Source organism: Adiantum capillus-veneris, chromosome 25 (assembly GCF_014529385.1).
Source record: "Adiantum capillus-veneris isolate H3 chromosome 25, ASM1452938v2, whole genome shotgun sequence".
NCBI lineage: Eukaryota > Viridiplantae > Streptophyta > Polypodiopsida > Polypodiales > Pteridaceae > Adiantum > Adiantum capillus-veneris.
The window spans coordinates 50,709,027-50,723,528 of NC_140955.1; the positions used below are offsets into that span (position 1 = coordinate 50,709,027).

Sequence of the window (14,502 nt, forward strand, 5' to 3'; positions counted from 1 at the left end):
ATGAAGGGATAAATTTGACACTACAACAAGAGAAAACATCGAAGGGTGTTGAACACGGTTAAGAAATGGAGGATGATGATGACTTCATCATGATTACGTATCCCAAACCCAAGCCCACTACAATTGATGAGATAAGTGCTTCAGAGTAAATAGTCAGGAGTGTGCAAGAGAAATTTGAGAGGACTTGGAGCGGGAAAAATGTGCAAGTCGTCAGTGATGACAGCTCTCTCTTGGGCTTTGTAAACAAAGTGAAGTTGAAGAGGAAATGTGGGCTAGAACAGAATCCATAAGATCCTAGAGACGACACTTGTGTTTCCCCAAGAGCACCCAAAATGACATAATCAATTACCTTACCAAAGGTGAAAAGAAATGCATTCGCACACACGCTTGCAAGAAACGATGCTAAACCTATTCTTTGTTGTGCCCAAATTTGGTAGTGCTAGAAAGATACACATCTTATGGCATGTATCTCTTTGAATATTTATAGTAGAGAAAATCTTGTTGGCATAATTATGTCTTTGTGCAACAATTTAGTAGTTTTTGCTTTTTCTTAATGATGTCTTCACTTGATACCTTTATTGTGTCATAGGAAAAGAGAAACTACAATTAGTTGCCCTACATGATATGAATGTTTCCATTGCATGAAAAGGATATGAAAAAGGTGTATTGCGAAGGCCAAGCAACTAAGAAGAGAAAAAGATGAGATTGAGAAGCGCCTTGAATGCTATCTTAAACACCATAGAAAAATTGATGAGTACTTAAATTTTTTTATACCTTGGGGGAAGTTACTTTTACCAAGTGGTATTTGCCACCGGACCCAATATGGATGCGAAAGATGTTGGTTAATGAGAAGCACACTCTAGTTCTTGATTTGAATGGCTTGCTAGTTCAAGTTTTAGAGTCAAAGCATGGTGAAGCTCCCCCTAAGTAAGAAGGGGAAATGATAAAGTAATGTATGCATTAATCATATTTAAAAGCAATCAAAGAATAGAAAGCACTTGCATAACTAATTGACATTACCTCTTCCTTAAAATCATAGTTGTTCTTAAGTGTCTTACTTTTGTTCTTGGTGCCTCTAGTTGCTTTTGAGATGATGAGGCTCCTTATCAGGTTGCTCAGATTAAAGATGCTATAGGGTGTCTTTAAAGTCCATGAACACTTTCATTGGCTCAAATAAATATTGCATTTCATCAGCCAAAAGAGTTTATTGGGAACTTGGGCACTAGTGGTGTCAGTGAGCATATCATGGCATCTAGTTGACATTACACATGTACCTCATAGATCATAGTTAAATTGTCTCGTGGATGACTATCGTGAGTCTATAACTTGCACTTTCTTCAAAGGTGGATTAAAAACTATATAGTCATATTGATATGAATTGCAGATCTGACTTTGTGAAGTTGTCATGAGCTGCAATAGTGGATATTGTGTTTATTCTTTAGATCAGTGACATGAGTGGTGTTTAATATAACTTACAACTATATATTTGTGGTCACATAGTAATATTATGATATAAGTGATATGAAGTGATATTTAATAAAACTTGCAAAATTGTGATCATGTAGTAATACTATGATATTAGTGATACACCCTAGAAAATAGTAGTGCTACTAATACTTCCAATTATGTTAGAAGTTCAGGCGTAATTGTGGCTGAGTGGAACCACTGCGAAAAGCTCAGCACACTAGCTTTGGGTTACTGCAAGCTTCCACCCACCACAAATTAGCATGGATATGTATTGATACCTTGTTCTACACCCACTTAATCTAGGCACTGACGACATTGCTGGGATACTATGCTTGATGGATCGAAGCTGATGGTTTCTTTGTCTTGTGGTCGATCACTACTTGAGTCTGTAGCGTGCTCTTGCCTTCAAAGGTCGATCACTACTTGAGTCTGTAGCGTGCTCAAAATGATGAGTCGATGGGCTCCAGCTACCAATTGCATCCCTCACATTCACTTTTGTGATTTTTTGCAGGAAATTACGGCACGGTTTTCTGAAGTTTGCATTAGCCACTCTCGTTTGTGCAAAAATGCAAAAGTACTCGGTCTCTATGGCATTACAGGTGCAGGCAAGAGTACTATGTGTATGATTCTTGCTAACTTACTGCGCAGGGATTTCCTTGGCAGAACTTGTCATGTGGAGTTTGGTGAGGAGCAACGAGATCAATATGGCCTCCTCAAAATTCAACATCAAGTTCTGAAGCAGCTTACTGAAGCTAACCAAGATTATTCTCAAATTCACATTGACCATGAAGCAAAGGTAACTCAATGACGTCACAAGTGTTATGAATGTTGGAACTATGTGCCTAGCTTTGAAAACCAACCTTGAAGTATATGCATTCCCTTTTTCCCTTTAATTTCAGAATGTCAGAGGTGCATCTTTGTTTGTGCTCAGGGCTGGACATGTTTGAAGGAACGCATGCCAAAACAACAAGTTTTCTTAGCTCTGGATAATATATCAGAACGTAATAGGGACGTTGCTAAGGACTTTCTTTATGGGTTCGAGTACCATGTCAATAGCATCGTGTTGGTGACATCACGCAGCAAAGATGTTCTGGAGAAACTGGGGATTCCAGAAAGATGCTGTATGCATTGTCCATGTGTTACTGCTGAAGAAGGTTTGAAGATAGTGCTAAATCACGTTGGCCTTAATAACATTGAAGTATTACGTAAAGAGCAGAGACATATCATTCAAAAGACTGTTGAGATGTGTAATTTTGGAGGCCAGCTTCACCCCATGGCCCTCAATGTGCTTGCTGCTCAATTAGGAATGAACCCCTCCTCCTGGAAACTTTCTGCCTTAGATTTTTCTGAAGCTTCAGATAGAGAACATAAGTTGTTCACAGAAATGGAGGCAATCGTTTTAGGACTGCCTGACCAACAGACCAGAGATATGTTCATGGACATTGCGCTTTTTACTCCAGAGACTGTCCACAATGTCTACGAACTATGCCTTTGGCTACAGGACACATCGTATATTACGCTGGAGCATGTAAGAAAGAAGGTAAGGAATCTGTTACATGCTTAGATATTCTAGTAGCAGAAAAATTTCCAACACTCAAATATTCTTTTCGAACTTGTGGCAGTTGAATGTCTTGAGATTGAAGTCACTTTTGGAGGTTTGGAGCCTTGATTGTGACAATATCTGCATACACGACCTTCATCGGGAGCTTGCAAAACGAAGGACCCAAGTTGGCACTGATGCTTTGAGATTTATCTATCAGACTTCTGGTGAATTCGATCCATCGATATTGGAACAGATGGAGAGAGCTTGCTTTGTATGTAACAGTTGTACAAAGCTGACATTGGATAGATGCCCAAGATTAAAGCTGCTGAGTGCAAGGAGCTGCCACAGCCTTGTAGAGGTTGAGTTACAAGGGCTAACAAGGTTGGTGAGTTTGGAACTAAGTGTATGCCCAGTGGAAACTCTGGATTTGAAGGGGCTTAATAAACTAAGGTGGCTGTGTTTAACTTCTTGCGAGCGCCTGAAAAAACTGGATGCCAGTACGTGCGAAGCATTGTTGTGTGTGCGCGTTTCGAAATGCAATGAGCTCGAGGGCTTAGAAATAAAGAACTCCAAATTATTGAAGTCAGTGTCTGTTTCCTATAATAATTGCTTGAAGGTTGTGGATCTGGGCAATGGTAACTGCTTGCGCCGTCTTGCAGTATGGTTTTGTGAAAAGTTGAGGGATGTCAAAATGAGTGAGTCTGTTGAGCTGCATGAATTCAAGAAAAGAGGCTGCCCTATGCTGCTGAATTTGCATGGATGCAAGAAAATAATGTCCCAGAAAGCGAGCTGCTTGATTGTGACTCGTTGGCATAGGATTTCTAAGGAGCTCATAACTGCTCTGCAAGCTTCAAGATGTCTACAAGTGCTGGATCTTTGGGAGTGCCCAATGAGCAGATTGCCAGACTTGAGAAATTGTTCAAGCCTTCGGGAATTAAAGTTGACTGAGGTGGATGTTTTACTGGATTCAAATGATTCAGCATTGCTGCATGAGTATGTTGACATTCTATGTGCCTCAAATGACCGCATTGATCTCCCTCCATCCTTGCAAGAGGTAACCATTCGAAACTGCAGAAAAACAGTAGTAAGGGAAATTTGTTGGAAGCTCCATGGCCTGGAGAATATTGTAGTGCTATTGATGCAAACAGTTCGCGTGTGTTGGGATTGGGAATTATACAGGTCAAGTAAGAATCCATTCTCTGATCAGAGCTGGTATCTGAATAACTCAGAGTGGGACGTAGAAAACATGGCAGATTTCCTGCATCAGAAGATTGGCAATATAGAACCTGAAGAGACAAGTGATGTAGAGCAAAGCTGTAGCGATGATGAGTGTGCCAAGGAGACGAGCAGTGTTGAGCGGATTGCGCTTGACACAAGTGCATTTGTCAGTAATAGATGTGAAAAGCATAGTGATTTTATAAAACTGCTTTCTACTGTACTCTACTGGATTCGGGAGTTTTTGGGAGACAAGGGTATCCAGTCTCAGGTCAAAGACATAATCACCACCGGTTGGCAGAAGCCTGTGCAATTATCGCTGGGAGAGTTATATATTCAAGATATAGGAGGATGGTGGGGAAGGCTGCTAATGTCTGATGAGATGAGGAAGGTGCACTACAGGAGTCCTGATTATGTGTTGCTGGAGTTTTTTGACAATTTTGAAACTCTGCAGAAACTGTTCAGAGAGACTGCCATCAATAAAGCAACAGGCAATCTCGGAAAGACATTAGACAAGTTGAAGATGCAAACCGTAGAACAGTTGAGGCAACAACTGTGTGTTTTGCGGGCACTAGTTCGGGGTGAGAGTTGTTCGCATGATTGCGAGCCTTGGGAGCAGAGAGTCATGGATGAGATCATTCTATTTGAGTACATAGTCACATCATCTGATCTGGAGCAAGCTCATGAAGTCATGTGGGAGTAGCTTGCAGAAGACTGGAGCATGTTTAGTCCCTGGAGGTTGACGGAGCTCGAAGAAACTCTCCGTTGTTTGATGGTACGCAGGCTATGGTCAGTAGATGATACTGTCCAAGTTGATTATTCAGGGCAATGGAAGCAGGATTGGCTGAAATCATGCAAAGTCTGTATGTCAATGCAAGTATTGTGTGTTTTTTTGAATCAGGAATACCTTCAAGAATTTCCTTCGCACCGCCAATGGTTAAGTGAGATGACGCAGGAAATCAATTGCTTGGTTCGCAGTGAGATAGAGAAGCTGCTGATTAGTTCCACTAGTATTGTAGATGATGATGAGATGAAGGATCTCATCTCAGCTTGGAAAGCATGGCAGTGGTTGCAGAAGCTAGCTCTCTCTTTTTCAAAAAAATGCATGGAAGAAGACATTAGAGAGACACTAGCTTCTAGTTCAGAAGGAGAATTGGGCTTCCAAACCCAAAGAACATTAATTACTCCATTGGAGGTGCAAACTACAGAAGCATTGCTTGATGTAGTTGAGGAGGGGTGTTCGAGAAATTTGGAAGATAAGAAATTTGGAAGAAATTTCAAGGATGCCCTGACAAAATTACTCTTGCCTGGTCATTCATGCCTTCCAAAAGAAAAAATGGACTTGCAAGCCAAGCTGACATCTATTGATGTAGTAGGCATCCTTATAGAAGCATTACAAAGGTGGAGAATCGAGATACCAGCTGAGGCTGAGTGGGAGGCAAACAACTTATGGCTACACAAGTACAGAATCATAGAAAATGCAATCAGACAAGAAGGCATTAAATGGGCAGGGTTCAGCCTGCATCCAAGCAACAACTGGAAAGAGGCTGCCCTACATGATTTATGCAACCAAGCACAAGCATGGGCGTATATTGTAGTCCCGGATGACATTAACGATAAGAGGCTAGAGTGCATAGCTGTGGTGATAGAGCTCTTGGAAGGATCAAGGGTACAAAAACAGATACACGACATGGTCGTCAGGCTTCAGCTCAATCCTTCAGTCAATGTAGAGTACGATGCATGTGATCATTTTCTACTGAGAGGAATCCATCGCTTGGAAAGGTCGGGTATCAGGAGTGTCCAAAAAATTAACTTGAACTTGTTTGTGACAAGATATCTTGAGATTCAAATGGCCGACCGGCTAACGGATGTTTTGTGCCTCTTGCGTGATATCAATCCAGTAGAAGTACCCCTAATACTAAAAGGTCAGTTTGTGAGAGCCGTGATTATTAAGTTTAACAAAGTGAATGCTATGATGAGTTCCCGGATTGATGACTTGAAAGGGAGTCCGCATAAGGGCCTTCAAGCTTGGGCAAAAGCAGAGAAATTCCCGCTCCGAAGCGCCTGGCAGACCTTAAACCCCTCATCAAACCTACATTGCGCCCGCCTTTTCAAAGAGTCCAAACCTGAGTCCAAAGCATACTTTTCCAAGAAGCTGTGACCCTGACACTTGTGCCTAGCCTAGGGATCATTGGCGCACATTCATTGGAGGATGTGCGCTATTAATCGCTTTCAGAGTTGCCCTATGCTTCAAAGTTCAAACATCAAACCACCACATTTGTAGTCCACATGAACTAAAATTAAAATGTTCACCTCATTTTTTATGCCTTTTAATATGTGAGACCCAATGTTACGATGTATATAATGTCATATGTGTAAAATCGATTGCTACGGTTGCACTTGTGTCGGCGCATCCGTCAATGATGTGATTAGAGGTCATGTCAACTGAAAACATGAGGTTTAGCATATAGATTGAGCTCACTGGAATTGTCTCACATTTTTAAGGTTTTGTTTTCCAACTCTTTGCGGCTTTTAATGACCAAAATGGGTCATTTTTGGGTTAAAAATGGGCAACAAAGGCCATAAAATGGTGAAAAAAATACCTACCTTTGGCAAAATATCTTAGAATGTCACATCACTCACGGTGCCCCGACTCTAAACAATCAAGCTTCTTTGATACACATGCTTCTTTTTATGGTGTTAGTGCACTCTCGTGCTGTTCCTACCTTGTATTTGAGTGTGTGTGGGTTCCAATTAGGGTTTTCTTTTTTCAAAAAGGCGTGGGCTTGTCTATGGAAGTGCCCAAGCTTCCATAAAATAGCCTCGACAGAGAATTGAAGGAAGAAGATGGAGTTTATCACTCACAAGGTAAACATGCACTCTGTATCTTTGTGACTCGGATTGAAGCTACATCAAATCATCACACACAAGAGTTTCGAGTTAATCTTGGCCTTGTGTATGAGTGGAGCTTCATGGTTGCATTGAATTTTTATTCTTTGCTTTTATCTCTTGAATAACTAGTTTTTGTCATCGAACAAGTCACGAACTCTCGCAGTCAAAAGACTTGGCGCTTACTAGCTACACCGCAAACTTTTTGATATACTTTTGGTGAACCCGATGTGAAGTAGGCTAGGGTGAGGATTCAAAAGCTTTCTCAAAGGTCTCAATATAAAGCTTATAAATTATGGATCCACAAAAACAACGACGAATGCATTTTGATCAAGGTACGATGCAAATGTCTTAAGCATTTGCTATGTTTATGCAGCAACAACAAGGTGTAGAAAGAAGGGAAGAGTCAACAACCAAACCCCTTTAGTCTATTGTGGATAGAAATGGATCAATTTGAAGAGAAGGATGTGTGATGGGATGTCGCCACGTGCCAAAGGAAAAGAATAGATGGAACAGACTTTAGGCACTTCAAAACACCTCAACTAAAAGAGAGAGACTTCATACGAGACACAAAGTGTAGTTCCATCCCCCAAGAGTGCACTGGCCCCAAACCATGGCGTCCCTTTGGGTATTTCTTTATATTGCTTCAATGAGGTATAGCACTTGCGGCTTTGCTATGTCTCTTTCGTGGGTAGAATGCCACACAGTAAGCCCTTAGTACATATGTATAGACCTTGGCCATCCAAAAGTATTTACATGACAAGCAATAGGTTCTAAAAGCATCTGGCCCAAAAGCTAAGTGCCCCATGGGTTGCTCTGTACAGCTACCACATCATCATGTGTCAATGCAAGTCACAAAAATCCCTACAGTAGGCTGCCATGTCATTATCTCTCCGCAATTTGTGCTTGTCTGTATGTGTGCTTCATTTTTAGGGGTTTAGGCCCTTGGCCGATTTCGTAAGTTGTTGGGGGCTAGGATTGAAAATCCTAACCCAATTTATTATTTGTGCCACTCGACGAGGATCGGTAAATCATTCTTCTTCTTCTGCTTGTGTTAGGGTTTAGGCTCCTTGGTCGGAGTCTACAGGAGGCTCAGGCAGTCCTAACCGTCTCGTTCTTAAGTAGCTTGACACGTCAGTAGTTTGTGACATCCCCCCTTCTTGAAAGAAGAGTAACCGTCCATGATTATATCTACGAAACAACTCAAGTGAGACAAAAAATATCCAAGTGTCATTCATGAGTTTTCTCATTCTCTAAGTCTGAATGGATGAAATTCTCGATAGCTCCTAGGTCGAAGAAGATAAGAGTGTTTAATCCATTGATTTTGTCATATGATTTGCACAATTCATTGGAGCTTATAAGATTTATGCCATAAACGTCAGGAAAAAGTCCAACCGTAGCTTTAGCTCATTTGACAGGAGGTTGTCCTGAGGTTCTATATGCTTTCTGAGTAGGAGTTGGCTCTGAGGGTCTGTCTGGCCTTTGGGGACATGTATAAAAATTTTCTCATGTTTGAAAACATCCAAAACATTGACCTTCTTGTGATAAGAGTTTCTCGTTGCTGTGGCGTGAAACTGTTGATGAGTACGCAATGCGGAAGGGATGCAAGATAAGAGAGCTTTCAAGCTCTCTCACTTTCCCTTTGTCCAAGAAGAGGAATATCTTCCTCTCATTGACCTCTATTCCCACACACAACACGTGTGTGTGCGCTTATGTGTGTGTGCGAACACATCCTTAGCGAGTAAAAATTGAGTTTATTCTCTATCAAAATCAGTGTGTGTGTGACACATACACACTCTCCCTCCTTCCTCGCTTCAAGTTTGCTTGTTGCAGAATTGTAGAGCGCTACAATTGTGTTCGATTATGCTATGCAACATTGTTTATATTTGCCTTCTTGAGCATGCACAATACATGTGGTAGTGATGTGTGTGAACACACTTAGGACCGTCGGGGCATTTTTTCCCTCTTTAGGAGGTTTTTTTCCCCATGCATTGTATATACGCCCATCATTCTAGGGCTATCTATCTTTCCATTGCACACTAAGAAAAACACTCTCTATTGTATACCTTGAGCTTCCTTCGTTTTCTCCAAGCTGTGTGTGTTTTCTTGCAACCCTAATTCCAACAATTGGTATCAGAGTAGGTTGTGTCCTCTCAGGCTCAGTCGCCAGTAGCTCCAACACATGCTTGCTCACTTTCTCCGATTTTCGTGAGCTTTGGCGAGCGTTCACAGGTCGACTGATATTCTGGGTGATCTCACAAAGCTTAGTGTACTCAGATTTTTTATATGGGTTCCGTTTCCACTACAGACAATACTGCACAGGCTATTTCATCATTTTGTGCAAAATTTCTACTAGTGCAGAATTTATATCAATGCCGTTTTTTCCATAACAGGTCCTTACGATCTTCTACGATTTGTGCTATATAGTACATGTTGTTCTCACTTCATTTCTCCTCTTTTTAAGCAATTTTCACATCAGGTGCAGGCATTCATAATGGCTGACAACAACACAGATGTGTCCAAGATGTTTGATGCTGCTGAGGATAGATTGGATGGGGACAATTACCCTATGTGGGCTTACATGATGCAACATGTTCTTGTGTCAAAGGGTGTCTGGAATATGGTGCAGGGCATTGATGTACGTCCTGGTTCTGAAGATGTAAGCGATGTTGAGGATGTTGCAAGTCTTACTGCAAGGATTGTTGTTTTTAGAGTTGTTTTGCCTATAGTTGAGCAAGCTCGTTGGGATTTAAATGATGCACAGGCTCATGCATTGATTGCGTTGTCTCCCCACATTCGTTCAGCAAAATCTGCAAAATAGGCTTGGGATATTCTGGCTGGTCTTTATGCAAGTCACAATGAGGCTAAAATTGCATTGTTGTGTAAAGAGCTGGAATCGAAGATTATGCATGAGGAAGATTGCATAGACACTATCCTTGTTGGGGTCAAGGATATCAATGAGAAACTTATTTCTGCAGGTGAAGTCATTCAAACATTTTCCTTGTGCAGACTTTTCTTGATGCCTTGTCAAATTCTTACCAGACTTTTGCTAGTACTTGGAGACTTATTACCCAAGGAAATCCTAAAGTTGTCAATTTCGATACATTATGCACATTTTTATTGCAAAAGTCACTTTCCAAAAAAAAACAGGACTAGAGAGCGTGCAGTTGAACAGGCTTTTATTGCCGCTCAAAGAAAGGGTGGTAACAACAATGTAGCCACTTCTTATGGTTCTTCTGCAAGTGGAAAATCACATGTTCCTAATGCTTTTGTTGGCAAAAATTTGTCTGAAAATTCTGGTCATGATAAGGGCAAAAAGAAGATGCGTTGCCATTATTGTAAAGCTAATGATTACTTGATCAAGCAGTGTCCCAAGTTGAAGGCCAAAGAGGCTAAGAAGAAAGAGGGTGGTTCCACTGTAAATATTGGTTCCACTACAAATGCAGCTATTGTTGAGTCTTCTATGAAAGGATACTATGATGCTGATGTTGATACAGAATGGGCTTTTAGTGCATAGAGTGTATCTATAATCCTGTTGTCCATGATGCACGCATGTCAATTGCTGCAGATTCACATGTGTGGTATTTTGACAGTGGTGCTACAAAGCACATTACCTCACATCGTGATTTGTTTACCTCTCTTTAATCTATTCCTCATGGGAAATTAGCTACTTATGCCAACAATGCCTCTTATCTGGTTCAGGGAGTTGAAAAGATTGTGCTTATTGTTGCAAATGGTAGTTTTTTCACACTTGTTGATGCACTTTATGTACCTGGTTTCAAGAAAAATATTTTTTCTGTATCTGCACTTGCTAGACTTGGTCTTGTAGTCAAATTTGTGGATGACAGATGTACAGTAACATGATCTTAGTTTTGGTGATGAAATTGTTGCATTTGGCATTTTATGACGTGGACTGTATAAGCTCACTGTGTATGACAAGTGTGGGCAAAATTTTTGCAAATGCAGTTGTGGACTCAAAGGCTATTTTAGATGCAAAACTTTGGCATGCATGTTTTGGACATGTGAATTTCGGCAGTTTGCTTCGTTTGCAAAAATCTGATATGGTTGCTTCTTTTCCTCCCCTTGAAACACCTATCAAACATGTTTGTATTTTGGGTAAGATGCAGCGTTCAAAGTTTTTAAAGGATGGTTCAGTTAGGCCCACATGCAGGTTGCAGCTTGTGCATAGTGATGTTTGTGGGCCCATGCAAACTCCGTCCTTGGGAAATTACCTGTACTTTGTGACTTTCATTGATGATTACTCCAAGCGTGCATGGGTATTTCTACTTAAAGACAAGTTGTTTTTATGTGCTTCAAACAATTTTTGGTTATGGCTCAAAATGTCTCGAAATGTACAATGGACACCCTCCATTCCGATCGAGGGGGGAGTATATGTCTCGTGAATTTAATGCATTTCTGGCTAGTCGTGGGATAAAACACCAATGTATAGTGCCTTATATGCCTCAACAAAATGGTGTTGATGAGAGGAAAAACATGTCACTTATAGAAATGGCACGATGTATGGTCAAAAGTCAAGCTTTGCCGCATTCTTTTTGGCTGGAGGCCATCACGTGTGCCACTTATGTACTAAACATGTATCCTACAAAAGCTCTGCATTCTATTACTCCATATGAAGCATGGCATGATAGAAAGCCTTCTATTGAGCACATGCGTGTTTTTGGTTGTTTGACATATGCTTTGGTGCCACAAACACAACACAAAAAATTGGATGATAAGGCTATCACAGTGTATTTTTGTTGGTTATAGTGCTGAAAGCAAAGGTTAGAGGTTGTATCATTCGCAAACAAAGCGTATATTGGTCTCATAGGATGTTGTGTTTGTGGAAGATTTTGTTCAGCCCTTGCTGTCATGTACTAGAGATAGTAATGTAAGCTCACAGGACATTTATGACACTTTGTTGCCTCTTTTCAGTGGTGGAAATTCGAATGTAAATTCTAATGAGGCAAATGTACAACCTATGTGGGTTGCTAAAATGTTACAGATCATCCTATTAGTGATGCAGATGTACATGATGTACTTGATGAGGAAAGGGCTGAAAATGAGTAGGCTAGAGGTATGCCAAAATGGCTAGTGCATACATTGCGTGATAGTAAATTGGATGCACCTTTGTCTAATCGTACTACTCGTTCAAGCTCTCGCCATGCATCTTATGCATAAGATTGTTATGCTTTGGTTGTGTCTAGAGTACATGATATTGAGGAGCCTCTGTCTTTTGATGAAGCACAAAATTTAAAAAATTGGATGGTTGCCATGCAATTAGAATATAATGCACTTATAGAAAATGACACATGTACTTGAGGATTTCAAACCTATTGCCACTCCCATGGAAAAAGGTCTAAAATTGAGTCTTCATGATGCCGATGATCCTACAGATGTCACTCTTTACCAAAGTGTTGTTGGATGCCTCATTTATATATGCAACACGAGGCCAAATATTCAGTTTGCAGTCTCAGAGGCTAGCAGATTCATGCATAGCCAAGGTCTTAAGCATTGGAAGGATGTCAAGAGGATTTTTTGCTACTTGAGTGGCACTTTAAACCTTGGCTTGTTTTATTCCAAGGGGGGATCATTGCCACTAGACTTACATGCTTTTTTGGACTCAGATTGGGCTGGTTGTTTTGACACACGAGTGTCCACAAGTGGTTTTTTCATGGTTGGAAGCTCATGTATATCATGGTTGAGCAAGAAGAAACCTATTGTGGACAGTTCCAGTTGTGAGGCTAATTACATGGTAGTTTTCACAGCTACGGTTGAGTGTGTATGGCTCAGATGCCTTATGGACGATTTCGTGTTGGACAGGACACTGCCAACACTATTTACACTAACAGTCAGAGCGCATTGGCAATTGCGAGTTTGGGCAGGTTCATGGACTTTTCATAAATCCACTACCCTTCTTGATAGTGTTGGAACAGTTAGCATATGCTTGCATAGTTAGTGTGCTTCCATCTTTGATTTGCCCTCTAATAAGCTCTATAATTGAGCATCATCAAGTAGGCTACTGCTTTTGCATTTAGGTTGCATTTTTGTGTGGTTTTCCTCTTCAATTAATTTCATCAAATTATTTTTCTCCTTGCATCACCCACATCGTTTTGAAGTGCTCCCTCTAGCTCTGCAATCTGAGCCTGGGAGCCTCCTCATCTCTATCCCCCATGTTTTACTTTAAAAAGGGTGTGTGTGAGATTTTTTTTGGGTGTGCATTCCCTGCTCAGCCGAGGATATAAGCAATTTTTTTGGCATCCTTGAATGAGCAAGTGAGTTGGTCCACTTGGCTAACCCATCAAAAATAGAGCATGCTATTGAAAGGGGGAGGTGTAGCTCAAAACTTCCATTTTTAGGTTGGGGAATGTGGATGGACGTGAATTTGGTGCTCAATTGAAGTGAAGAGATCCGTTGGGACTGCAAGAGGGGCTCACACAATGCAATTCCTCCGCTCATCGTTCGCACGGCACTGTAAAGCCAAGGAGTCTCTTTGCCTCCAACCTCTTGTGAGGAGGCAATCCCGTGGCCGGTTTTTTGGCTCACAGCAGCAGGCAAAGCGCATGCAACCTGTCACACAAGAGCTCCTCAAGGGGTTCTTCAAACACACAAAGTGAGAATTTCTAAAGGAAAGTAAAACTTTAGAAGCTTCAAGGCAAGGCATCAAAGAAGGAAATTTCCATACCGAGCATCCAAAGGCTAGCATCAAGCTAAATCTTTTCCAAGCCTTGATATCTCGAGCAAAGCTTCAATAAGGGACTTCAAGGCTTCCCAAAGACTAGTTGAGTTTACAAAGAAGCTTCATCCAAGGGATCAAGAATTCAATGTTTTCTCAAGCTTCAAAGAAAAGAATTTTCTCTCTCTCAAATTCTCTCTAAATTATTGTAATTCAAAGTTAGATTTTACAAACCAAGCACAATGATAAAAACATTGTATGTCTACACATCCATCATTAAAGATATCATCATGTGCATTTGTAGGGAGTTCAGACACTAGCTTTTGGTTAAATATCCAAACTCTAAGACCACTCCAAGGCACAATGGGGATCAAAAGGGAAGATTCACTTTAAGGGGAGTAGAATTTTCATTTGCATCCACTCATTTTCATCAGTATTTTTTAGCATTGCATCTTGTTTTGCATTGAGTAAAAGTGTCAAGAAATGCTACAAGCCTGAACATTTAAAGGATTGCTGGAAGATTAAAGAATGTAGACACTAGCATCCGAACAAAAACACCGTAGAAGAGATGGCTATGAAGCCAATGGCCCGTGACTTGGCAGTGACATTGGAAACTTGTAGGAAAAATATGGTAGAGCCGCCATTTTGGAGTCATCTCGGTGGACAGCTCTGTCTATGCCATGTCCTAGTAGACTTATGTTCAAGGGGAGGCATC

The 14,502-nt window shown here is 40.9% G+C and overlaps 1 protein-coding gene across 1 annotated transcript; it reads left to right on the forward strand.

Moving 5' to 3' along the window:
- The first annotated feature begins 1,631 nt into the window (after window positions 1-1,631).
- LOC147424866 (uncharacterized) lies at window positions 1,632-5,074 on the forward strand. Its single transcript, XM_086500247.1, has 5 exons — window positions 1,632-1,878; window positions 1,979-2,041; window positions 2,116-2,263; window positions 2,399-3,007; window positions 3,090-5,074. Exons 1-5 carry the CDS (start codon window positions 1,796-1,798, stop codon window positions 4,926-4,928), a joined length of 2,742 nt encoding a protein of 913 aa, XP_086356373.1. The 5' UTR covers window positions 1,632-1,795; the 3' UTR covers window positions 4,929-5,074.
- The last annotated feature ends 9,428 nt before the right edge of the window (window positions 5,075-14,502 follow it).